The 26817-nt window shown below is 37.2% G+C and overlaps 1 protein-coding gene across 4 annotated transcripts in view; it reads right to left on the reverse strand.

Annotated features, from left to right (window-relative positions):
• WAPL (WAPL cohesin release factor) overlaps positions 1-26817 on the reverse strand; it is a 72202-nt gene that overhangs the window by 16428 nt on the left and 28957 nt on the right. For 2 of the 4 annotated variants that reach the window (XM_061373708.1, XM_061373710.1), the window contains exons 4-9: positions 26563-26681; positions 12757-12852; positions 9544-9696; positions 9158-9294; positions 7086-7197; positions 1807-2034 (exon numbers count right to left, since the gene is read on the reverse strand). In XM_061373708.1, the coding sequence (XP_061229692.1) occupies positions 1807-2034; positions 7086-7197; positions 9158-9294; positions 9544-9696; positions 12757-12852; positions 26563-26681 (845 nt within the window). The remainder of the gene's footprint in view (positions 1-1806; positions 2035-7085; positions 7198-9157; positions 9295-9543; positions 9697-12756; positions 12853-26562; positions 26682-26817) is intronic. The other 2 variants (XM_061373711.1, XM_061373712.1) reach the window with 2 other exon arrangements.

Genomic DNA, 26817 nt, shown 5'->3' on the forward strand with positions numbered 1-26817 from the left:
TGCATGCCTAAGAAAATGCAAGAACAGAATTACAATTCAGAGAAAAACATCAGGCTAGCTCAGACTATGAATATGAGAAAAAGTCAAATAGGAGAGAGAGTTCTGTGGCTGGATGCTTTGGCAATGAGGAACCTGTACCAGCAGTTCCACGCTTCATAAAGGGAGCTGTCTTACATTTCATAGTGCAAAAGATACCCTGGCACTCAGACTGTGAGCAACATGAGTTGCGTTTGGTGCCAAAACAGCACTGAAAGAAGACACTGATTATACCAATTCCTAGCTGATCCCCACCTGGAGAACAAATTTCACTCTGTGTCAGTATCTTCAGATTGTATTCAGAGAGTAAACCGAAAGCAGAGAAAATAATCTCAAATTCACTCCTTGTTTGCAGATCTGCAAGGCCAGAAAATGAATACAAGCCACCTACCTGCATGTTTCATAGGTCTGCAGTGAACAAGCCTAAAACTGGTACTTTGAAACAATTCTCCCTTAACCTTGCTAATCAATCTGGGGACAAGAACTGTCATCAATATTACCTCTCTCCCCCAAAATTCAGCTCTGTCTACTGCTACGTAATACTGACTTTTCATACCAATTCAACTGTTCTGTAGCTAGTTGGGTTTTTTTGAGGGAAAGAAACCAAACAAAAACCACACCACCACCGCAAAAAAAAACACCAAACAACCAAAAAAAAAAACCAACCCCAAACCAACCAAACTCTTCCTAAACTAACAAAGAAGTCACAAAATCTACAAAAGAAAATGGCAGCTCAGTAAGTCATCTCATCTTTTAATCTAACCTAAAATGGGATACCATCTTAACTGCAGATTACTGAAAGGAGCTGGAACATTATTTGCAGAGATGAAGCTCTGAAAATCTCACTTCATAAACAATAAATCAGAAGCTTCTCCTGTTGGGCATTAAGTATTAAATTAAGAATGGCAAAAACCTAGTAAGAATCTTTAAAACATTAAAAGAATATATTACAAGATATTAAGAAATTAAGATCATACTGACATCTGTTATAATGAAATACGGTGAAAGCAAAACCACATTACTAATTTCTGCCATTTATGACCACTCATGTAGTCAATCTGTCATCAATTCTCCAAATATCCTCTTAAAAAGACTTGCAACTTACACTTTATTTTTCAAGCTAGCTTGCCGCTAGCATGGCCAAATATATTTTAAACCAAAACCAGTTCACTCTGCTGCAGCTGAAGATACATTCATTAAAACAAGTATGTTTCAGAAAGGAAGGAAAAAAGAATCATCCCCATTTATGATCAACAGACCTGCCACCACACTCTGGGCACAGAGAAATCAGTTTCTGTTGGACAAATATTTTTATTTTTAATGTGAGAACCTGCACCACATTTTCAATTTAACACACAATGCTCTTATCCCCAAGTAAGAGCCCACATTGTTTGTGAATGTATATGCAATATCTAGGCATGAAACGAGTCAAATAACCTAAAAGTGGTCTTTTAACACATGGTTAAGATGTTACATCTTTTCAATTGCTATCGTTAAATAGCTACCCTTAGCAGGGGTGAATGGTGAATCAAACAGCTGAAGAAAATCAGAACTTTCTCCTACTACCAGCCTTTTAGAAACAAAAAATTCAGATTTAAAGACGACAATACTTGCAGTGCAAGTGCAAGTATCCTAAATATGTATAACACAGACAAAATGTCCTGACTCCTCACAGCTGGGAGACACAAAATTAAGGATGCTGCTTGCAAGTTCCATTTTATTAAGCAATCCATTACTTCCAAAGCTTTCACATAAAAGCACGATACCCACCGTGATGTTTTCCAGATCAAGATGCTTGTTGTGAACAGTTTCACACAGTCTTCGAATTTTTTCCTTAATTTTATTCATGTCTTTTTCATTCAGCAGCTTGGCAGAAGAAGCGTCTTGTTCCAATTCCAAAAGCCGTATCATCAGATCTAGACTAGCTCTGTCTAAATCCATGTTCAAACGATCTCTACTCAGAATGTACATTAGAGCTGCTGTACAAAGGGACAAATTCTTGGGGTGGGAGAGGAAAGGAAAAAAGAAAACCAAACAAAACAGGTTTTAGGAATCCTTTGGCATATCTTTTTCGATTTTTAATAAACAAAGATTTACAAAAGAAAAAGCCTGACAAGTCCCAATCTACACCAGCACTTGCATGAGTACTTACTGTTTTATGTTGATTCCTTCTAGCAAGTTAGTAATGCATTCTTCTAAGCAAAACAACCAAGACATAAATCACTTAACACATTTACAAAACCCTAGTAGAAAAGCAGGGGTTTCTACTTTTAAGGGGCTCAGGGCTGCAGAGTAAGAAACGGTAACTCCAGTAACAGTATTGTAGAGAAGAGACAGATGGCAGGGGAACAAAGTGAAAAGTACAGGGTACATGGCAAGGTAGGTGAACATTCTTGTTTGATGGGATAAGCTGGTGACAGCACCAGAAAATAGAGATCGTGGGGACAGTGTCTGCCAGGGATGAAGTGCCTGGTGACACACACTCCAATTCTGCCAAACAGGTCTGTTCATCAGCAGTTCACCCAAATCCTTCCAGCATAAATCACGTTTAATTACCAGTGGAATTCTGCTTTTTAGAAGCAAGACATAGTACAAGCCAGCTTCCCCCTGCATTATCTTGATACCCCTATTTTACACAGAATTGGTATATACACATCTTACTGGATAAAGAATACTTAGTCCTTCTTCATGAGTATCCAGAAATGCAAAGGCAGAAGGCAACTGTCAGGAAGTGACAAATGAGAGTGAAGAGATCAATGCAAAGCTATCTGTCCCTAGTGCTGCTAAGTACAACATTTGCACTGAGAACTCACTCATCCAGGTGAGCTCCAAGTTACAGTGAAGAGCAGAAATGTTCATGGAGAACTGAGTTATACTGGATATACTACTTTCAGAAACCTCTGACGGTATCTGGAAGAAAAAAGCTAGGAGTGGGGTGTGCATGTGCGTGTCTTTCTGGGTTCAACGTGCTGTATGCACCTATTCCATTTTTTCTGTAATAAGCAAATTAAAATATGGAGACAAACTAATTCTGGGACATGAATGTTGTACAGCTCAACAGGAAAGAGCAGAATTCCTGTGTCGTGCAGATTAACATCTTGTTTACAGTTCAACCAAGCACCAAACCAATCGTTAGCTGCTTCTGTTTATTTTCAAAGCAAGTAATAATCACACCTAGTCATATTAAGCAGTATCAGCAGTTCCAAAACAGGATTAGGCAGCTGATAGTCTAGCAAAAGCTGTGTTAAAACTCCTTCCTGTCTCAATCAAGGAAACCCTCAGGTGAATAGAGACTTTAATCTAACTACCAAAGACACATTTGGAACGCTGAAGGAAGGACGCAAGGTTTTCCAAATCTATGCCTCCTTTCATGAATACAACCTCAAGACAAAATGTTAAAAAAAACAAAAAAAGAAAAGAAATTCTTAGCTATGAATACCACTCCTCCAGCCTCTGCAGTGCTAAGGCAGAAAGTAATCTATGTGGCTTGTCTACACAGACAGCTTATACATCGTTTTCACTTAATTTCTATTAATTTTCTCCAATTGCAATTTTATCATTTTAATTATAGAAATAATTTCTTCTGGATTTAGTTGCAACTGGCTTAAACTGTAAGAAAATTCAGGTTCCTGGAAGACAACTCTGGTCCTTCCAAATGGCTGTTCTTAAAGCAGGATATAGGAGCACATGCATTCCAGCAAATGGAAAATAATAGAATAGAATAACATAAAATAAAATAATGCCCCCCCCCCTTAATACAGGGAAACTGCTGAATTTATAATCTGGGCTGCCAATATTTAGGCATTTCAAGAAGTCAGACTGTTCTTGGATCACTACTCCGAAACGCTTTATAGATATTCCAGAGCTTAATAAGGGCAACCAGATTCACTTTGTAAGCCTCTGTACCCAAGCCCTTGCTTGTCCCAGGCTCCCTTCTTCACAATTCAATTTACTATTATGAAGACAGTAATGGTTCTCTCCCCTCATAGGTTCTGCCAACACTTCTCTTCAGACCTTCCACCCAGGTTTTAAGATACCTAAATGTAATCAAGAAAGGACCTAAGCAGGGGACTAAGACATTACACAGAAGGTTTCAGGCTACAAAAGGACTGCCTGAAAAGCAGGGAGTGAACCAGCTAGGTGTAACAAGAACTAGGTTCCTGCAACAGCACGTATACAGAAGGCAAATCAGGCCACTAAGCCTCCCAATGCTTACATGCGACAGGAAAATTCCTGTTTCTCCTGTAAGAAAAGTAACGACTTTCATGTAAGAAAATTAAGGACTTCAAAAGTGAATGGTGCTTATAATGCAGAACAAACTTTCAGCTACATGCCAGTGATAGGGGTTTTCTAAAACTAATTTTTCTCTAGTCTCCAGAGGAGAGTGAGTTTAATCTTGAATATAACATCTCTACATTTTGGTCTGATCTTCCGTGTTAAGACAGTGTGGCTAACTGTTTATGAAAGCCCTATCTCATGCCCTAGAGTACACAGAATTCTGTGTGGGGAATAACACTAAAACCAAAACGAACACCCAAACAAAACCCAGAACAAAATCATACCCTCAAAATCCCACCCTTGGGCAGTAGTGAAGCTCTCTCATTTTTTATGGGTTGTTTTATTTTCTTCCTACTCTATTCCTCAAGATGCTTAGAACACATTCTGCTTCCAGACAAATGTTGAGAGAAAAAAAAAGAAAAAAAAAAGTAAATTAAATAGGATTTGCTCTAGACAGAAATTTTATGGCACATCTAACTATGGAGTTACAATCCATACTTCTACTGAATTCAGGAAAACATCCTCGTTGAACATATACTCCAGAAACAGCAGACCATTTACACCCACTCTCATCCTCATCTTCCCTTGCTTGTTCTATTTATACTCCAACTTCTGGGAACAGATGGTTATTTTCAAGGGTTCAGCACTACATTTAATGCACTTTTTTTATAATTATTCAAATGCTGAAGGCATTACAAAACCACATTTCTGTGCTGAACTACTGACAGCTACAGTGAGGACATTGTTTTTTATTAAAAATGATAATCGTACTCCAAGGGTTTTAAGAGCATACCTGGAGAGACAGTCAGTTAAAAACTGAAACTGCAGCTTAAAGACAAATGTACCAGAAAAAAATTGGTGGAACGAGTAATATTCATGTAAATACTCTGGGCATAGCTCAGTAAGGTAACTGGTTAGTCTGCTCTCCTTGCTGGTTACAAAATACCTCAGCAACTGCTATTTCACATTCTTATGGAAACGTGAAAGTCCCCCACTTTCTCAGTCTATTCCACTGCAAAAGTACAATCAATGCAGTATATGTGCATACTTATTTCCATTAGCCCTGTCACCATGCCAGTCTTCCCATCTCCAAAATACTTTAAAGAAAATATTAACAAAATAATTAGACTTCCTTTTTTTTTGCCTAGTCCTTATTCAACTTAAATGCATTTAAGCCATGCATTATTTATTGAGTTACTTTGCACTGAGATTTCGTGGAAAAATTCCTATATAAATAAGTTAAAATGTTAGTGAAATAACTGTTGAACAAAAGAGCAGGATATAGAGACAGCAAGCTTATACAGAAGTCACTGTTGAAGCATATACTGTCAGTAGATACTTTAGCATTTAGTAGTTTTTTGATAAATCAGTAATTTTTTTAATACTGTATAACCTGCACCAGGAATGCACTGTAACAGTACTAAAACGTTACTACCTTTTTCCCCCTTCTGACAAGAAGCGTTTCATCAGATACACTGAAAATAGTGAATATAATCAATGCTTCTTGTTACTGCAGGCTAATAATAGCATGCAATTTCCTTTTGAACTGTATGTGCTAGTTCTTTTGAAAATGAAGGAATAATGGTAACTGTCAAAAGACAGCCAAAAATACACCGAGCAGACTTGTACATTCTCCAAAGAACTGGAGCTGTCCTCTGCAGATCTCCTGCAACTCAGTGGTGGCAACTGTCCTAAATACTGTGACTGTACTTCATTTATTTCTCGTATCACTTGGCACTATTTTGACAGCTCACAAAGTAACAAATGCATTGAACCTGGTTCCTGTGTTTTACAGTTAACCATTGCTAACTTTTGAAGGAGATGGAAAAGCAGCTATTATTCTAAATAAGTTACTTAAAGCTCTACAGTTCCCCCCCCCCCAGTAAGATGTCAAATACAATCTCTTAAATGCCTATTTCTGTGGGTGCAAAGCTTCCTTCTGCATTGTATGTCATTCTTCCAGAGCTATTAAATACAAATAATAGAGATGACTGGATATACGCATCTACTACCCACTTCAAGTAACATTTCCTATGTTCAGCTTTTGTAACGATACCTCAAAGGATACCCCACAGAGGTACAGTTTCCAACCCCTGGAAAAATATTATCATCTGCAAGAAGCATCTTCTATTACACCTGAATTGAACTTGTAAAGTTGATAAGAAGGAAACCCCAAACTGCTTCAGATTTTGCCTCTCAAGTCACGTTACCACAAGCAGTTAAAATTTACCTTTCCTAGGTAAACCATAGAATACTGAACACACTCAAAGCATCCTACAACTGCAATTACAGCACTGTTCAAGGAGACAAGCACAGGACATGAAAAATGCTCCACAACAGCTACAGAAAAGGCAGTAATTCACATACAAGCAAGTCCGGAGAAGAGCACTTACAGCCATCTTTAAATAAAAAGGAGAAAGGATTCCTTTCAAAAGTATTTTACGTGAAAGAAATTATAAACACAATAAAACTATTAAAAAAAGCTTAACAGAAAATAGCATTCCAAAGCACAGTACGTTGGCTTTTTTTTAAATAGCTAAAATGACTTTTTAAAAAAAGAATTTCCAAACACAGCAGCTCATTACAGTGGAAGCGGAATCTGTCATTGGAACATAGGTGCCCTTATTTTTCACTACAGATTTCAAAACTGAAGCCACTGGTCCCAGATGCATGCTATACTGGATGCTTGACCTTGTATTATGTGTACAGAAAATTCATATGATGTAGACAGGTATTATCAGACTTTAATGAGATGCACAAGATAGCCATACCTGATGGTGTTGGGAATCATCCAGTGTTTTGAAAACCATGGCCACCATCCCATGTGCTCTCAGATGCATTCGGAAGCTGGGCATGGCGCACTTTGTCGCCAAGCTGATTACACTGAAGAAAACAAATTTTGGATGAGAACAACTAAAATGAGCACATTTACGAATATGGCAGCTAAACAAGTCTACAGACTGTGGCTGACCATGTACCTCAGACAAACTCTGTTAGGATGTTTCTTCTAAAATTTGTATAAGGCAAGTCTGTAGTTGGTGAACAGAGCAGCATTTTATTCAACTGCTGCTTACCAGCATCAAACTACATCTGCTCTATTTTAAGGCTGGCTAAAAACAGGATTTCAAAGGGTACCCTGAACTTGCTTCTTTCAAACAAAAGTGGAAATAATTTAAAACAGTTAAACTGAAAAAGAAACGTCCATGAATTAAGTACAAAGTTCTGATTTAGAGGCACAGGAGAGTTTATTATGGATCAAAGCATTATGAAAAGTTATAAATGTGAGCTTCCCCCATTATCTATCTAGTTAATTAGTTCTGCTTATGCTGGACAATACCTTTATAAAAAAAAAACCAACCTCAAGCATTTTTAGTATTTATTGCTGTATTCATTGTTGACTAAAACACTGAAGATTTCAGGAAAAATATGATAAATCTATTAGTCTAATCAGTGATCAGAGTAACAGTTCTATTTTAATAATAGAATTCTTCCTCTGGTTTTATTAGCAAGCTGCCTGCCATTTCTAGCACAGTGCAACATATAGACTATTAAAAATAGTTTTCTTTTAAATGTGGAATAATATGGAAATGATTCTGCAATCAGGGATCTATTGAGGAATCTTACTATGAAAGATTCATACAGTGTGGTGTTTAAAGAACAAGTGTCTTTCTGTCTCCAATCACAACAGCACCAGTTAGAGCTTACCTACCAGTTTCTGATTCTTTTACGTCTATTCCTATCCTTACATATTGATTTCCTTTACTTTTCTTTTAATTTGTTAACTGAAAGAAAAAATTTTTATGGTGTTTATACAAGTTACATTCCACAATATAAATTTGGAAAGTAAGTAAGTCAGTTTCAGATCTTAGGAAGCTTGCCATACAAGCAAGTTAAGTGCACGCATAACTGTTGGTTTATACTTATCATAAAGTACATAGAAACTGGATAATAGATTTCTTGTATTTATACTCCAGCAACAATATTCACTGATAGTTTTTGAGGAACATGAAGAATAAATTCTTAAAACAGCTCTCAAAAGCATTAAAGCTTTTCCTTATCCACAGTCAGATCTCAAGTCTTTCCTTATCACCTGTCTCTGTGGATTAATTTTTCCTTCTCTACCATTTTAGTGTTGCTGAACACAGAGAAAAATTTACCAGTCTTAAAAATAATTAAATAAAAAATTAAAAATATGATTACATAGTTACAGGAAGTCAGTCTGATTACCGTTGGTATCCAGTCTCTGGACATAACATCCGAGTCACTTTTCCAAAGCAAGGCTAACACTTTTTGCTACTAACTTCACAGTAACTTGCATATTCAAGAGTACAACAAACAGTTCAAGATAAAGCTTCCAGTTAATATTGAGACCATCTCCAGTGAATGCTAGCCATGTTAGTTCTCAACAGAAGGTAACGAACAGGAATGTTGGAGTTCAACAGAATCTCTACTGCACTACTTCCAGATAACAGCCAGCAACCTTTGCAGTCTTACAGATTTTATATTAGAACTGAATTTTGCATTAAAAAAAAAAAAACAGAGCAGACACTGCATGTAAGACTGCACTAAATAAAGTGGGGATTTTTTTAATTTAGCATGGAAATCTGTTGAAGATGTCACCTACTGTAATTTTTTTTTATTTCACCTTCCTAGCACCCTGCTTTTGAATATTCACAGTAAATCATAAATCACCTTGATGATTATTTTCCAATTTTATAATCTTTATAGAAGTGCCAGGTAATTATCCAAACAGCATTTTAAAGCATGGTCACTTCACTAGTAAATATTTAATCCAATATCTCTTTTAAATGTAAGGTCAGTGTTTCAGATTAAGATATCTTACCTAAGGCAACGTGTGTTTAGGGGCTGATTGCTCTTCAATCCACTTAGCAAGTACTCAATATCATCAGTGAACTCTTGATTTTCACCAAATTCCACTACATCATTGAAGTGCTTTACATGCTGAACAACAGTGTATAACTGGAAGAGACAAATATTGTGACCTAGGTAAGTTGCTCCTGGGATTAATTATAACCTTAACAAGTACAGTTTAAAAATCTATTCAGTTTTGAGTGCAAGGAAACATTAAGAAGTTAATGAAGGCCATTCAACTACTTTGATAAAAATATTATCTTTAATAGGAAAGCCAAATTTCATTTTGACACTGTTCCTTCAGTATTTAGGATTACTAATAATTCTTTATCTTAAAAATTTGTTAAGAATACTTACTTCTTTGTCTTCTTTCCTACATTTCAATGCAGTTACTATCTCTTGATAGGGCTGAGTAGGTATTGTCACAGTTTTTATCACTTTGGGAGGTGGTGCAGGAGCCTTAAAAACTCCATCATCTTTATGAATTGCCTCCTTTGAAGATAGCCTTACCTATTAATAAGAAAGTGCTAAAATGGGCAGGTGTTTTGAGCATGTAAACATACACTAAATACATCAGGAAACAGTACAGGTGTGCAATTGTCAAACTCACATTTTGGGACTGTTTAGTCCTTGCCTTACACTATCAAGAGCTACCCTAAACCGTGTGATAATGTAGCTACTCAAAAAAAAAGTTACAAATTAAATGCATTTTTAAATACAAAAACCAGTTCTATGTAGACAGGAAAGCTCCAGTGAAATTCTGGAACTTACACTAGTTCCTTAAGTTTTAGGGTAAGCAAACCGATCACATTCATCCTTTAAAAACAGTTATTTGTTGATAGGGATAAGCATCTTACCCCCTTACACTGGAGATGCCAGGACTAAACTGGCTGCTGTACCAAACCATCAAGTACACTGGTGTGGATTCAAGCACAGCAATGAGCAATCACTGCCTTGACATAAAGTGAACTAAAAACCTTTGTGCCTACTTTCCTCAACTCTAACTACTGGAGGCTACCACACTACTGTACTCAGGGTACAACTATCAACTGACCTCTCCAACCTGACACTCCAAACTTTTTTGCCTGGAGGTAGCAGACTACCAATATGAATTTTGTAGACAATAAAAAATTGCCACACAGAGAAATAAGAGATGCATGACTCAAGCAGGTAGGGTATACTTTTGTAACTTCATGGTATTCTCTGCACACTGTCCTTATTCATACTTATGGTGTGTTTTAGGAACAACATAGTATAACACAAAACACAGAAAAACCTATTCTGAACTTATAAAAGGTAACAGATAACTTGATGTTAGGTCTGTAATAATCACTGACACATTGCCAGGCATCTCAGGAAAGTATTACAGTTTTTTTCTCAACCTGCTTCTCTGTATTAGTCTGATGCTACTATATAAGCTTAAATGTCACCTTATCTTCTGATTCCTTCTTTGGCACAAATTCAGATGCAAAGACAAACTACAGAAAACAAGACATACAGGAAAACAACATCTAAATGCCAAAGTATAAATATAAAAGTGTCAATGCCAGTGACCATTTATTCACCCTCAGTCTCTAAATAAAATCATGTACTTAAGTTTCCTTATGCAGAAAAATGAGCAATTATTTTTTTTTTAAGTGACTGAAAAAAAGAAAGAATTAATATGCAGGCATGGAGAATGCAATAACTCTCACTCCAGGGGACATTTTGAGAGATATCCTTCTTGTGCATTGTACATTGACAGTCAAAATATAAGCCAAAAAATGCTACATTAACAGAGTATTCTATCACTGTCCAGCACTTCAGTATTTGCTCACTTAGGCTCCAGTGGAAAAGTGCCAATACATCACCCTGAAAAGCTGGTTCAGAGAACATACTGGAGCACTCTGATCTTATCAGTCTGTGAACACAGGAGATGCACTGAAATATCTCGTCCAAGTCTTGGTTAATGGCTTCCCCTTCAAAGTAAATTCCAAGGGAGCTTGGGAAGGCCGTAAGAAACAGTACTTGGCATAAGCGGTTTACATGCTACAGGTTTCTCACGGTAAATCTATGACAAATTTATCCAGATCTTCAGGTAACAAATTTCTACTGAAATTAAAGAGGCAGAAATTACCACTGAATATTTAGATCAAGGCTCATGTACCTTTTAACTCTTTAATATTAATCATATACATGTAAAGTAAGGTTTAAAAAAGTGACGGAAGTAACTTCAGATGCGCACTATAAAATGAGAACTCCCGTAACTGGTTTGTTCAGCCAAAGCTCTGTCATATTCCTGAATTAGTATTTTGATGGTTCCAGTTACAAAGTAGAAGTTTGACAGAAGACAAAAAGCTGAATAGAAATGATCTGGACATTTTCCTAGCCTGAAGTGGATATATTCAAAGTCTCTCTGAGAAGACTCAAAATCTGCCTTTAAGTTAGCTATCAGAGAACTTCACAGTAATCAGTATCAATACAGATTCAGTAAGCAACAAAAGCTTCAGTTCAAATGCACATAAGGGGTTTAGGAGAAAACCAGGACTTAAATTTCTGCTCTCTCCTCAAACATTAGTGGTAATGGTTATTTTAAAATGAGTCATCTGCATTCTCCAGGCAGGAGGAGGAAAGGAAAGCTGCCCAGAATGCTGGCAGGATGCAACCAAAACCATCCATAAATAAAAGAGAAGCTAGTATCAAAACACACACGCATGTGGAATTAAAAGGGAAAAAAAAATGTAAAAAATGGTAAAACTGAAGTTGGTGACAACAGCAAAAGCTGAAGACTCAACCCTGCAAAAATATCTACTTTCCAATTTTCTGTCGTCAGGCAAGCACTGAAAGCAAGACACCAAAAGAAATTAAAATTACTGACAATGTACAATGCTCTCTTCACACAATCCATAACAGCTTTTACACATATATAAGCCCAAGACCCTGGATTCTCAGGGTCTCAAAGGAATTAAAACACAATTACCTTAAAGCCTTAGAACACTCGCTGATTTTCAAACAAACAAGCTTCTTTCAGAACTTTTCTCCTCTTGTCTACTTTTTGTAGACACGCTTGTATCTGCTATGGTTATATTAACCTTTCTGGCTATATACAGTAAATTTTATTTTCTTCATAGTGTCTAAAGACTCAAGTCAGGAATTCACAAAACTCCATTAGAAAGGAAAAGTAAATGAAATCTCTTTTGAAGTTTTTCCTTTTTGACTTGCAAGTTGTGGATTTCTATGGGTATTAGCAAGTTAATCCTAGGGGCTCTCTCAGAAGATGAAATGGAGTCCATTGTGAGAAAACTGAACTTCAACAGATTAGGAAACATAACCTGAAGGTTTGTTTTTTTTTTGTATCAGTATATTGAAATGATATGAAAGATCCCCTTCGTAGGTATTTCCATGGACAATTTCTTTCCCATCAAATACTCAACAGCTCATCTCACAAAGTAGAGTTCATTCTGAATTACTGTGACATGACCAGATATCAAGAACTTGGGTTTCAAAATGTATCAGTGAATCTTAAAAGGGGATTTACTAAACATAGAAAAAAAAAACAAACAACAAACCAACAGTCTACAGTCTACTTACTGGGACACTGGGAGTTTTCAAAACCGGTGGTGCTGGCAAAGCCTCTGATTCTGGCTGGTTCCAGTGTCTAGCATTATATACAGCTTTTGTGGGAGACTAAAAGATAAAAATAAAAGTTATTTTTAAAGCAAATATACCAATAATCACTATGCACTTCAAAAATTATTGTAGCAATAATGTTACCCAACAAGTAAAATGCATTTCATTTCCCCCCACTTCTGTATTCCCAGCAACATTAAGTTCTCTGTATCATATATATCAGAAAATCTGGAAGACTTTGAAGTACCTGATGGTTTTAAAGACACACAGACCCACTCAAATGGCAAAAGACATTATGTGCATGTATTTCGACATTTTTATGTCTTTCTACTGTTTAAATTTATTCAAAGACAAAAGGTCTGCAACCTTAGCATAGACAAAACCAGACACCTACGAGGGAGAAAGTAAACATGTTAGCAAACATCATGTCAGTAGAAAATATGACCAGTTTAGAATCAAAATGCAGATTTGACATAGACTTTGATGCTTGGAGAAAGAGAAAACACTCAAATGCCTTAATCCATATGGTAAATCAAGCCTTTTTTTTTTTTTTCCCTTCCTCCTCAGAAATGTTTCGAGGCAAACCAAACTAAATCAAGATTTACTGTCCTTGAATTTTTAGGAAACACAATGTTAATTCTTAGAGGATGCAAGGACAGAACTGCATTTCTAGCAGCTGAGTTTACCAATTTAATGGCATTATAATATTCCAGATTAATACAGTATTACAATTTTCACAGTTTCCCAACATGCTGTATATTGTGTAAACTGCATCACTACACACCTCCTCACAAGCACTTATAGAGCATTTTAAACATAGAAAATATAGATATCTATTTAAAAAAAAAAAGTTGGGCATTAAAAAAACCAAATCCTGTTAAATGTAAGGTATCAGCTATTTAAAGCTGATATTTGCTCAGGTACAGCCCACAGAGGGGCTATGCGCAGCAAGCCTAGCAGCCCCAGCTATGGATTCTGAAGCACAACAAGGTTTTGGCATGTCAAAAGCTACAAAGTAGATTTTCAAGTTTTGGCATTACTGTCACATGTTTCTGAGCTGCATCCTTCCATTCTCTACGAGATGAGAAAGCCCTGACAAACAAAACTTCAAAGAATATTAGCAGAACAAAAGTCTCATCTGTGAGTTTTCACAGCCCCAAAAAACCTGTCAAGAACTACATCATTTTAGTTTCCAGACAAGAGAAACTCCTTCCCTCCTACAGTGAGCTTTGATGTGGTCATAAGAAACTTAACTTAGTTGGACTTTTTAATTAATTTTTTTTAAAGCAGTGCTCATGTACCGTTCAACAACATGCATGCGATGGCTATCATCTCAACAGCTTCAGCTGTTTCCTGAGGAAGCTCTTTTAAACAATACGTTTTCAGGTAATGGATTGTAAAGCTGCTCAGCAGCCACATGTAGCCACCATGGCCACATGCAGGAATATCAAAATAAGGGTTTTGATCATTTCAATTTTTAACTTTCCAAAGTAACAGAAGCATCAAATTGAGCAATCTCCTGACAATCTCTCCAAGCTCAAACAGTTAAACTGAGAAATCAGTTTTTAAGCTCATGCTGCTACAGTTATGAGGACACCTCTGTCTATAAAAAGGAAGACAGTGTCATATAGACCCCCTTTAGAAAAAAGAAGTTAACTGCTGACAAAAAAATTGCTAAAAGGTTAACTCTCTTCTCTCCCAAGCTTACTGCATTTCTGAGCAGCAAAGTCTTACCAAAATCTGACTCAAGGTTTGTGATGAACAAACCAAGGACAACGTAGTAATGAAGATGTTTTTTTAATATTGAAGGACACAAGGTTTTACAAACATCTGTAATGGGAAAAAAAAACCCCAACAGAGTATTTTCTGGATACTCACTACTTTTTTCTTGAATTACAATTGCTCCATGGATTACTTCAGTACTTAAGATTAGTAACAGAAGGTCTAAGTTTCTGGGTGCCAACATCCTGGTATACAGGCTAATTCAAGGAAATAACACACTATCAAGTAGCCAGCATGAAAGTACAGCATATATTTAATATCAATCTGATGCATAATTCTTCTTAACCTTGCAGGGAAACTTAGCTATTACAGTTCTGACAGCTGTCTTGCATTACAGCTGCCATAAATCCTATTAACATATGATATTCATTATTAATAGTCCCAAATCTCAGTTTTAATCTCACATAGTATCCTATCCCTGCTTAAAGGATACTAATATACTAATATTCCTGAATTTCCTGTCTTGTAGCTACAAGCAGCACAGCTTTTTAGATCTCTGCCACAGCAGCACTGGGCTCAGTGCACCCAGCAGGGAGATGCTGCAGGGAGATGCAACCCACCCAACAGGACCCTAGATGTATGCCTTCCTCAGCTCCATGCAAAAACAACAGGGGCACAAAGGAAAACAGGCTCTGCTGAAGCTGCCACATCCCTCTTCAAGGAAAGAGCACACCTCACTTGCTGGCTCAGTGCTCTATCTGCATGTTCCTTTTTCTTCAGTGCTCCATGACAAACCAAACACAGCCTTTATTAGGTGCGTGGGGAGCAGAATCATGCTGGCATTAAAGCTGTCTTACTGAGCTGGGATGGGCCCTTGCTCACCATGCAACAGGAGTGTCTGCAGTCTCTGCTTCTCAGAATTTAACACTGCTGTTTCATATACATGCATACAGCATGGAAGCACAGATGACAGAGATCAAGTTCAGTGCTTCAGTACAGCATAAGAACAAAGTATACAAACAGCTGCACCAGCGTAATCGAAAGGTCCTCACAGCATTAGTGTGTTTTCTTCAGCAGAGAGCAACAGCTGATGCGTAGGAAAGAGCTCAACAGGGCAAAGAGATAAAGACAATTTCTTCTAAATAATCAGGGCTCAGAGGCTTCCTGAGACAAAGACGGCTTCATTTTTATTTAACAGTCAAAAATGGGCTTTTCTTCCCTGATTTTCCTTTATCCCTTATTAAATCAAAAGCTAGGGCATCCCCAAGTGTTTCGCGACAAAGCACTTTACAGATTGCTTAGGCACTACCAATGCAATATAGAAGAAAGCTGCATGTAAGAAATCAAGTAATGTCACCAGTTAATGCCTGTTCTGAGAAATGACATCTCATTTAATAGCTCTCTTGTAATATAGTCTAAACTGGAAATGAAAATGGCAATTACTTAACAGCTCAAATACCTACTGAAGTTTAGTTTCAGCCACTATAGTTCGTAATATCTTACACTTGTAGATCTAAACCGTGTTTAGATTTCACCTGTGATTCCATGCCCTTCTAGTAATATTTTGTTAACCAGTAGAAACTGCTCCCCAGCAGCTCCTACCATCTGGTCTACTGACTGCACACAGCTCAGCACACCCCTAAAATCCAGCACCTATTTCCAAATAAATATGTTCTAATCAGTTTTAACTCTTCATTAGGGACTGTAGTGATAGGACAAGGGGTAATGGATTAAAACTTAAACAGGGGAAGTTTAGATTGGATATAAGGAAGAAGTTCTTTATTGTAAGGGTGGTGAGGCACTGGAATGGGTTGCCCAAGGAAGTTGTGAATGCTCCAGACCTGGCGGTGCCCAAGGCCAGACTGGACAGAGCCTTGGGTGACATGGTTTAGTGGGAGGTGTCCCTGCCCATGGCAGTGGGGTTGGAACTTGATGATCTTAAGGTGCTTTCCAACCCTAACTATTCTATGATTCTATGATTATGCAGGTACTTTGGAGTTCTCTTAAAACTCACATGGATATGGCAAACAGATCACTCTTCTACAATCACCTCTTAAAGGAACCTTTACATTTTGACCTGCAACACAAAACGAAGATGAATTTCCAAAACAACTGTAAGAAAACAGTGCCAATACTGATAAATCTGTAGACTTGCTTTTAGATTACTGTGTGACAGAACTGAAGCCAGGAAAAGTATCAAAGAGCAAATGAATGCTAATGAACAAAGTCTTTTCAGAAGGGCTTTATCAAATAAGCAAATGGGTTTGTTTATTTGGTTTTGGTGGTGGATTTTTTTAAGGCAACTCAAATGCTTACGATAACAAGCTTCCCTGAAGAAGCAATGCTGACATTTAAGCAGCAGTAATTTAAGAAACTGACTTACCTTCTCTCTTTAAAGAGAACGCAACTGTGCAATTATTCAAATAATTTCGACTTTTCTTTAGGAAATCTTCCTCTGAAGATTAAGTTAGAATAAATGCAAGAGGAAATATATCACTCCTTTGAATTCTGTGTTCTTAAGGCAAATAACTTCTGCAATATTAATCAGCCGTAAGAGCTTCTGCTGAATAGCAGAAGAATTCCCTTTTTTCATATGTATAGAGCTGACAACTGTTTACACTCAGATAGATGTCTGCAAATACTGCAGTGAGGGTATAAACCGTATTGTACTATGGGACCCTACATGTGGTTCTGGGAGGTGAACTGAGATGCAAAACCAGACCTAACGCCAGGGATTTTACAAAATGCACAGGGTTGTCAGTTTTATACAATCATCTCTAAATGGCATAAACTATGGGTCATGCTTAACCTCCCATCTCTGAAAGCCTCATGATGAAATTCTCAGGAGTTGATAGTCTGCACATATGGATACTGTGCTGCCTACCATTCAAAAATACAATACTAGCAGAAAATAAGAGCCAGGGACATGAGTCATGCTGAAAATACTAGCAAAACAAGAAAGCAGCTATTTGCAGGCAAAATTGCTTTCCAAGGTAGAAGATAATGGAAAAAGACCCCCCCCCCAAAAAAAAAAGAAGCCATTTTTAACACATATCCTGACTGTATTTGTATCTGTATGCTAGATGCTTCCAGTTCCAAAAAAATGCCAAACCAATTAACCAAAATATATAATTATTTACCACTCAGTATTCATAAACATTAAGAGTACTGCTCTGTCCTGCCTGTCTCAGTTTGAACAGGAAAAAGATAACAAGTATGTTATGCAAGACAGAACTATTCATAATGGACTGTTTCTTTTGAAAAGGGAAAGGAATTAACATCCAATTCAAAGCAAAGAAAAAGAAATTACACTTCAAAAGAGGAGGATGGAGTACCAATTCAGCAAAGGCTGAGCCATGTGTATGCAACACAGGAGAAAGTTAATTTGGACTCCAGATAAGACAGCAGTTTTCAACAGCATTTAAAAACCAGAGGCAAAGTAGGACGAAGTCATTTATTCATTGCTCAAAATGTGAACTAAATCTCCATTATTTGGATCACAGTAGCAGATTAGTGCCAATAATTCACCTCTAGGTGCCATGGACCACTTAATCGTGAGCTGCTACACCATTTCATGCAGTACACAAAAAACATTATGCATGCACACAGCTAGACAACTACAAGTTGTTAGTCAGACAAAGTTGAAGAGTAGCAGCAGCAGACAACATGATGAGCAAGAGGGAAAAATGTCACTGAAGCCTTTCTTGCATCAGATTTCTGTCAAACTGCAAAATGTTTTTCCTTCCTCAAAGCTCAAAAGGAGGCCTTCAGGGCAGAGCAAGACAATGGGTCAGACACCCAAGTGAGACATGAAAATTTATCTTGAAGAAACAGGACAGTCTGATAAACGTGAGATTCATTCCTAAACAGAAATAGCTCATGGTGTTCTGTATGCTGCTTATACTGAGTACACTCAAAGCTGGTCACTCAGAAGCCATATGGTTATGGTTACTGACTTGTCCTGAAATTTATGTTATGTCTAATTAAAAGGGATGAGGTACAATAGCTTCGACATAATGCCACAATGCTGGAAACATATCACAGAATCGTAGAATAGTTAGGGCTGGAAAGGACCTTAAGATCATCAAGTTCCAACCCCCCTGCCATGGGCAGGGACACCTCGCTCTAAACCCTATCACCCAAGGCCTCGTCCAGAGAAAAAAACACCCTGTGTCTGCCAGTAAGTAACTGATTGGTACAAACATATCCTTGTAAAAATTGTTAGACTAAATTCCTGCCCTCTTTATTGCTACTTAAAGGCAGAGACACACACATGTCCCCCTGCACACACTTCCTGGTAATCCTGATCTATTTAAAGTGTATCAATCTACTGACAGGAAAGCCTCACAAAACCTCAACAGCACTGAAATTCCAGAGGTCATACAGCTGGGTACATGTGTGTGCACACCCATGTAGGTGCTTCCACTGGGATCAGTAAAACACTTTTCAAATAGATCTCCCAGCTGTCTCCAGTGACCACACTGGTTTGCATCACTGAGTCTCTGAGTACGCTTATTTGACTGACTTCTGATGAAACCCATCTTGAAGATGCTCTTCCAGGGAGCACACACCTCACACCAGCTGTTACTGGGCATTCCCTTAAGCAGATCAGAATAAAGCTAACTCAAAGCAAAAACTTCTAGATGGGTATCATGGGGACATTCTGCCCTCAGCACCGTTTCACTCTCAGGATATGCTCTTGTTGCATCACGCTATTATCTAACATACACAAAGTCAGAGAGAGGTGAGTCCACCAACCATACAGTACATGGGAGCTGTGAAGATAATTTTGCCTGATTACTAAAACACCAAGTTAATTACTAGGAACTGTGCAACGTGGGGGAAGAAGGAGAGGGTAGAATATGAAGATGCAAAAGAGAACCTGATTAAAAAATGTTTTAATGCATCTTTGCTTCTTACCTAAGAGTTACTATCAAAGGAGCTGGAAAAAGAAAGCAGTTTCCACTGCAACATTAAACATTTTCCATTCAACTTGATTTCTCTACTCCCTGAAAAACGTAGGTACATATGTAGAGAGAAGGACTTCCATGCTTATTTTTCACTTGTCTCTCTTGCCTCTATGAGGATGTAGCCTGTTACCTTCACATTGCACTTAATATCCCTACCTTTCTCTGACCTGACAACATCTTTCTTGATACTGCACAGGAGAAGACACGTACTTTCAAGAATACTGCTACCACAGTTCCACCCAACAGCTGCATATGGAGAACAGATAAGGGAACAGTTTTGCCAGGTGGCAGGATCTCAGCTCAGCATCTACCAGGACACAAGGACACACCCTTCTTCACCACAGCTTAATATGAAGGAGTGGGAAGAAAATAATTTTGATCAGCATCAAACGATTATCTTGAAGTTAGCAGACCAACTCTAGGCATTTGCTTCCACTCTGAGATGGCTTCAAGGTGTTAGGCCCAACTCAATTCAGTAAAATTACAGTGGCTACTTGATCTTCAAAAAAGGTGACTAATCCTAAAAACCTGCCAGTTCTTATCAGTATCCTGTTTACTAACTTAAAAACTAAGATTTGGTTTTGGTCTATTTACATTAATAATGGAAGGAGAAAAAAAAATAAACAAAACAGTCCCTGAACGGTAAGCACTAGGAAGTCAGAGTTAAATAAATGTGCTTACTGAATAATGTGGGTTTACAAAGATTAAGTGAAATAATCATATCAATATGAAGCTTTGGGTTTTAACAAATCAACTATTTCAGAAACAGATTTATTCTTACCTAATATTTTATTTTTTAATTAGTAGATTCCAGCAATATAAAAGTTTCTTAAAATACCAATGCTGTTTATAACTGGTTGGAACTCAGAAGAGCTCATCTCTCATACATCATTACAGTTTTTGGACAAAAAAGCCCCATAAAAATCACTTGAGTTCAGGACTGGGCAGACCACCTGCCAGAAAAGCACCAAGCAGTAAATGAAAGGCATGTACTGCAGAAGCAGCAACATGCTGTCACAGGATGTCAGATCCGACCATCACTGTTTGTCAAATTGCTGATGAAAGACTGCTGGCTCAACACTATAATGATACAAGCCAGAGAGTTCAAAGAGTATTGTGACTTTCAGAATACAGCTTGACTCCTCAGAGTCAAAACAGCCAATGGCAAGTAATACACTTTCCTATTACAAAAAAAAAAAAAGAAAAAAAAAAAAGAAAAAAAAGGCAATTTTGACATCCTAAGTTAGGATGCTAACAGCAGCTCAATGTGTGCAGTATCAACAGTTCACTGTCACTGAAAAAATGCTTTGTTAAAGCTGTTCATCCTTTTGATGGGACACTTTTCCTTAAAGTTATCCAATATAGAGACCAGCAGCTCTTTTTAAAATTAGTTCTGATAAGTGTACCATTAAATGTATGGAAAGGGCTACAACTAACATAGCAAAACTTTAGAACATTTCCGTTGATGATTTTCCAAGACTACTTACTTAAAATAAGCTATGGAAAAAGTATGAGCCAAAACTACCTGAGGTTGGGCACTAAAGATAGATTAACCTTCATATACAATAAATAAAATTTTAGAAATCTTTAAAAATTGGAGGGAATGCAGACTGATTTGCAGGCAAGCAAAAATAAATGATGCATGCAGGATGTCTTTGATAAACATCTACTGCGAAGTGTAATACAAGCAAAATGGAAAACTACAGATCACAGCACAGCCCAGTTTCTTTCCCCTCCCACACAAATGTCATCATCATATTAGCCCTAAGATAACTCAGTCAAACCAAGAGCCATGCATGGTTTCAGACTTCTTCAATTTCAAAACACTTCCAAAGATCAGGTACAACTATTTCATCCTGGATTTCAAGTAAACTTAGACACAGCATTTGTTTCAAGTCAGTATTTATAGCTTCCTCCAGTCAGCATGTGGAAAAAGCTTACATCAACCTATAAAACATCTCACAGGTCATACCCTTAAGATTCTATTACAGCAAATCCATTAGAAACAACAGGATCTCACATACACTTTATTTTCAAGGACTGACAGTTACAGTGTCTAAAATTTGTAACAGGAATATAGCAACTTAATAAAAAACAACCACCCAAACCTACTTACAGGGCAAGAAAGATGCAACTAAATAGTGAACTACAGACTAGCTGCAGATCAAATTAAAGGCACACAGAAGAAAAAAAATTATTTTTTTCTGGTTAAACACTTGATAACTGGGAATTAAAGCTCCTCACACAGTACTGATTTGACAATACCTTCCAACTCATCTGTTCAAAAGCACGCTTTGGGATCTTGCACGCGTATCTGTACCTTGTTGGGCACAAAGCACAGCGATTATTCATAAAGCTTGAATAAAACATGAAAAGCAATAAACAGTTGCAGGGTTATGATCGGATGAAGTTTCTGTCTTGGATGCAGAATTCAAAAGCAGTTTGTTGGCTAAGCCATGTCTGAATTCAGCAATGATTTCATTCATGTATTCAACACTACTGTCATGACTATTAATGTCACTTGATCAAAGTAATACTTGTAATCCTGCTAACGCCAGCTGTGGTTAGTGAGCACTTCCCAGCTGTAATGTTGACTTAACCAGGTTAAGAGGACTTAATCTCTCTTCTTCAGTTCTCTCAGCTGAGTGGATACAACTGTTTATAGTCTCCAGTGAACTAAACTGTGATTTGTTAAATGTTTCCTTTTAGTGGGTTATTTCTTAAACACAGATGAGTTCTGCAGTTCTGTTCAATACACAACCTTGGGAAAGGAGCAACGGAAGAGGAGTGAGCAGGTGAAGCAAAAAGAGCAAAGGCAGCATCTCCAAATACTTGTGAGTAGTTTCTGTCTTTCAGACAAAACCAGGCCTTACAGTAGGCTGAGTTTGAGGGATTCTGTTGGGTTGGGGTTTTTTTTAAACACATAATACAAGATCTCTGCTTTTCCTGACAAATATATTCCACACTAGTGGAATAAATTTCAAGCAATGACACTGTTAAAAACAAGGAAAGTACTTTGCACAGGTCACTTCATGGCACAGTATTACTTGAGCGAGAGGCAAAACAGACAGGTTTTCTAGAGCCAAGACCTCAACAAGCAAATTTACACATAGCAAGGCAAGAGAATAAGAAATACTATTTAAAGCTAGCTTAAATTCATTTATAAACATTAAATTCTTATCGAAAAAGTGAGTTAAGGGAAATACACAAATTTGAATGAAGTTAAAAGTCACTAAGCAATGAACTAGCATGGCAATTAGCTTTTAGTTTGAACAATAGTCCACAAATCACCACTGCAGACCATCTGTGCAGCAAGTACTTTCTTCCTCATGTTACCAATCATCAGAAATGTCTATTTTATTCTCTCAAGAAAATTTCAGTCTTTAATAGGTGCTAAACTGAATTGCTGACACCAGCATGAAAGCTTTCTGAAATATACTCAGTGCAAAAAAAAAAATAAAAAAAAATCAACATCTAAGAAATTAATTCCAAAAGACTCATTTCTAAGGCACAGAAAAAGAAAAATAAACATTCTGATATATAGCAGTCATCTAATACCTTGAAATGTCATGCTGCTTTGAGAAAACACAACACAGTCTTTCACACCTACTTGAGTCAGTGCTTTTTACTATTGTATCTCCTTTGTCCCAAACACAGTAAGTCTTCCCATATGTCTCAGTAGCACTGAAGAGCACTAACAGAAGGATTATAGTCTTCCCCCTCTTCCTTGCTCCTCAAGCTGAAAGGTTCCCATACTTTGTAATTATGATTTGCAACTCTATTTATATTCTTACCTTGGAATATTCAAACGTAATCAGTATTCACCTTGTCTCCATTGGCTTCCTATGGCCACAGGCAGAACTAGGATCAGCACAGAGCTGCAAGTCACTCTTAAACATTCATTTCCAGTTTAAGAGCAGAGGGCCATCACAGAAAATTTGCTGTTCAGAGGACCTGGTGTTCCTTAACAACACGCTGGACAACAGAAGTGCTGAGCTGACAGCACAGGTCTGGCACAAAAGAGCAAGCTCTTGTATACCTTACTGGTTTTGACCTGATAAATGAGAATTAGTTTTATCTGTAAAAAGGGAACTAAGCTCAAAGGGACCAGCAGGTGGGCACATCACAGCCCCACAGTTCTCAAACCTACATGCTAGAGCACGAGTTACTGAACCAGTTGAATTAAAATTGTAAACAGCTGCAAACAAACTTCTGCAGATGTTACTCATGTACGCTTCACACCCATAATTTGCAAGTCAAGTAATGCCAATATTTGTGTTCTGCAAGTACATAATTATGTTGCTACAGAACATAATATTCCTCTTGTAACTCAGACTCAGGATCAAGAGATTTAATTCACTTAAAAGCAGAATTATGGTTGAGACTTCACATACCTACCATAACATGCGTCCTACTGCAACTTTTTTGCTCATTATTATGTGTGTGAATAGTTATTTCAGCAAGACTCCGTACATTAAAAGCAACTTTCAGGAACACTTATTCACTAAGTCAATAACGTCTGTAATCTTTTATTACACATACGATCAAAGTTTCAAGAACTGGACTTTAACTTTAGAGTACAATGGTCAGGTTTCAAAACCACAAACGTAAGCGAGAGTCCTGCTGACTACAAACTGGAAAAAAACCACTTCAGCTTGCTGGACCTACCGAAGTTTGACAATACCACCTGCTGCTTCCTCAGTAACACAGAACACTGTACTTCTCAGCTCAGTGTGATACTAAGTGCCATACCTCTAACATCACCTCCTAGACGAAATTCATAAATACTCTATCTGCTGGTTTCTACTAAAAAAAAAAAAAAGGCAATGAAACAGTGAAGACATTCCAGAGGTGGTAGGTTGCTGGGTTTGGTATTTTAGGAGAGGATCGTTTAGTTGTGGTCAGGTTAATACTTATAGTTCAATTTTTCATTCCCAGAATTACAAGTCCCTTAAGATGCAACTGAGATTAAGAGTCTATATCTGTAGTTTAGGAAGATAATTATAGCATCTCTAATTACCATCAGAACAAGCTTTACAAGCTTTTTCAGTAACTCCATGAAATAGCCGTATGATTAGAGACCATTACAGTTTAAAATCTGAATTGCAATTGCAGCAATTTCTACTTGTAGGTCCATTATATGACTGCAGGATCAAAAAGGCTATTTAATTTTCACCTTTCCCACTTGACTTAAGTTTATTCCCAAGTGACAATTTTCTAGAGTTGAAACCATTCTCTCTTATAAAGTATAATATTGCTGTAAGGTTTTTTCCATATAATTTCACAATACAGACATTCAAAATTAATTAAAAGTTTCCATATAAACCTGCAAGTATTTAAAGTATAAAAATTAAACAAGAAACACATAAAATGCTATTATAGAACAGTATCTGAAGCATACATATATTTAAACATTGAAAAATATCCCATATTTACCAGAATACCTACAGCTGTTTTATGCTGCTAATACAGCAAAAAAAGCTACAGTTGAGTTTACATGCCCTGTACTTCTGTTTCGGAGTCTAGTGTAACATTCACTGATAGGAGCTGACTTAAAACCAAAAAATATTATTTTATCAGCAGAAGCTGAGGATCTCTGATCTTCAAGAAATACTATTTCAGTTCTGAAAAGACCCTTCTCACTTATCAACAGCCTGACTTCAAACTCAGGAGTCAGGCGCTCCCTGTTCTCTCCCAAGTCAAGAGACAAGAAGCAATGCTTCTTTTCAAAAGGCCATTACAACTGACAGTACTTACTGGACTGCCCCAAATGAAAATATTCTCCTCCATGCTTTGGGAAATAAAACAAGTTTGTCCTCCTTCCTCTACCCACAGATAGACATTTTTAAATGGAAAATTATTATATATCAACACAGCTGAGGATGCAACAAATCTTCCTGTTCTGCAACACCAATAAAAAACCCAACAAAAACTTAAGAAATTACTTCAAGTGAACCATCATACAACACAAGTAATTAGCTACCTTTTAGTGCAATTTAATTATTGCAATTTTTTAGGTAAAATATCTAGGAAAATAATTTTAAAATAAATTCTCAGAAATGTCAGAAGGCTGAACACATAAAGGGAGTCTCTATTAAAACATGCAAATGCCACACCTTGCACAACTTATAAAACCCAAAGAGAGAGAGAAATACGAGCGTATTTCCCTCTTCCACTTTCCCCTTTTTCTCATCATCAGTTCTAGATTGCAGCGCTGGTGAGACAGCTACTCTCTTCACCAGACAACAGGAACATATTATGCAAAAACCATAAGAAAAAGCCTTAAGCATTAAGAAACGGGTATCCTGGACAACCAAGTCATTAAACTTCATTTAGTGGAAATTACATGGATCCCACTATTGCAAACTTTCACCTAATAGCTAAACACAATTTTTGCTGAATGCACATTTTTACAAGCCTCAAAATACTTAATAACCTATAATAACAGGTAAGATAAACCACATACCATCAACAAAATGAATAAGCTCCATTCACGTAATGAAAGGGCAAATTCATACTGAATACTACATAGTTTGGGTATACTGGGGTGGGACTGGGGTTCTTGTTTTTTTTTTGGTGGTGGCGGTGTTCAGTGGTTGTTTTTTGTGGGCTTTTTGTTGTTTTTTAACCAAGAAAATCTTACATATCCACAGGCTACAAAGGCACTTGTCGTACGGACGAGTCCTGAAGACTACACCAATGACACCTTTGAAGCTTTCAGAAAGGTTCAGTCCTATGATATGATAGTTATTTCTTAGGAGAGCAACAAAAAAAGAAACAAAATAAACCCCCACGATATTTACTGGTGCTTAATAATCACCTAGAAAGAAATACATCCAGGTTACCCATTACCATTGTGCAACTCCTAGGCTTGCATTTCTAAAATGAAATTCCTAGTAACTGATACAAAAATTTTGCACTTGAAAATTTTACTCTTCCCAATATAATCTTAAAAACCTGACAAATTATTTCAAGTGCAGATATAAACAAAAGCCTGGTACTTACATAGGAGGGAACATCAATACTGAAGAGTTAGTTAAAATAACTTTGCCTTGGTCTCAGTATTATTACTCACCCGCTTTGGCCCACTAAAAATCTTCCTGGTGTTTTCCTTAGATTTATCACCTTGTTTATTTGTGGATTTCTTATTGCCTTCAAGCACACCAGGTGTATCCTCTGAAAACTCCAGAAGATCTGTGAAAGGTAAAAGACATGAAATATCCATATTGAAAGTTATTGAAGTGCTAGAGCATTTCTTGCATCTGGCATTTACACATGTGTAACTGAAGAAATTACATAATAAAAACCCCGCTGTGTATCAGAAATATCA

Source organism: Neopsephotus bourkii, unplaced genomic scaffold (assembly GCF_033783945.1).
Source record: "Neopsephotus bourkii isolate Nb327-2 ecotype Australia unplaced genomic scaffold, CSIRO-AGI_Nbou_v1 NB_1634, whole genome shotgun sequence".
Lineage (NCBI taxonomy): Eukaryota > Metazoa > Chordata > Aves > Psittaciformes > Psittacidae > Neopsephotus > Neopsephotus bourkii.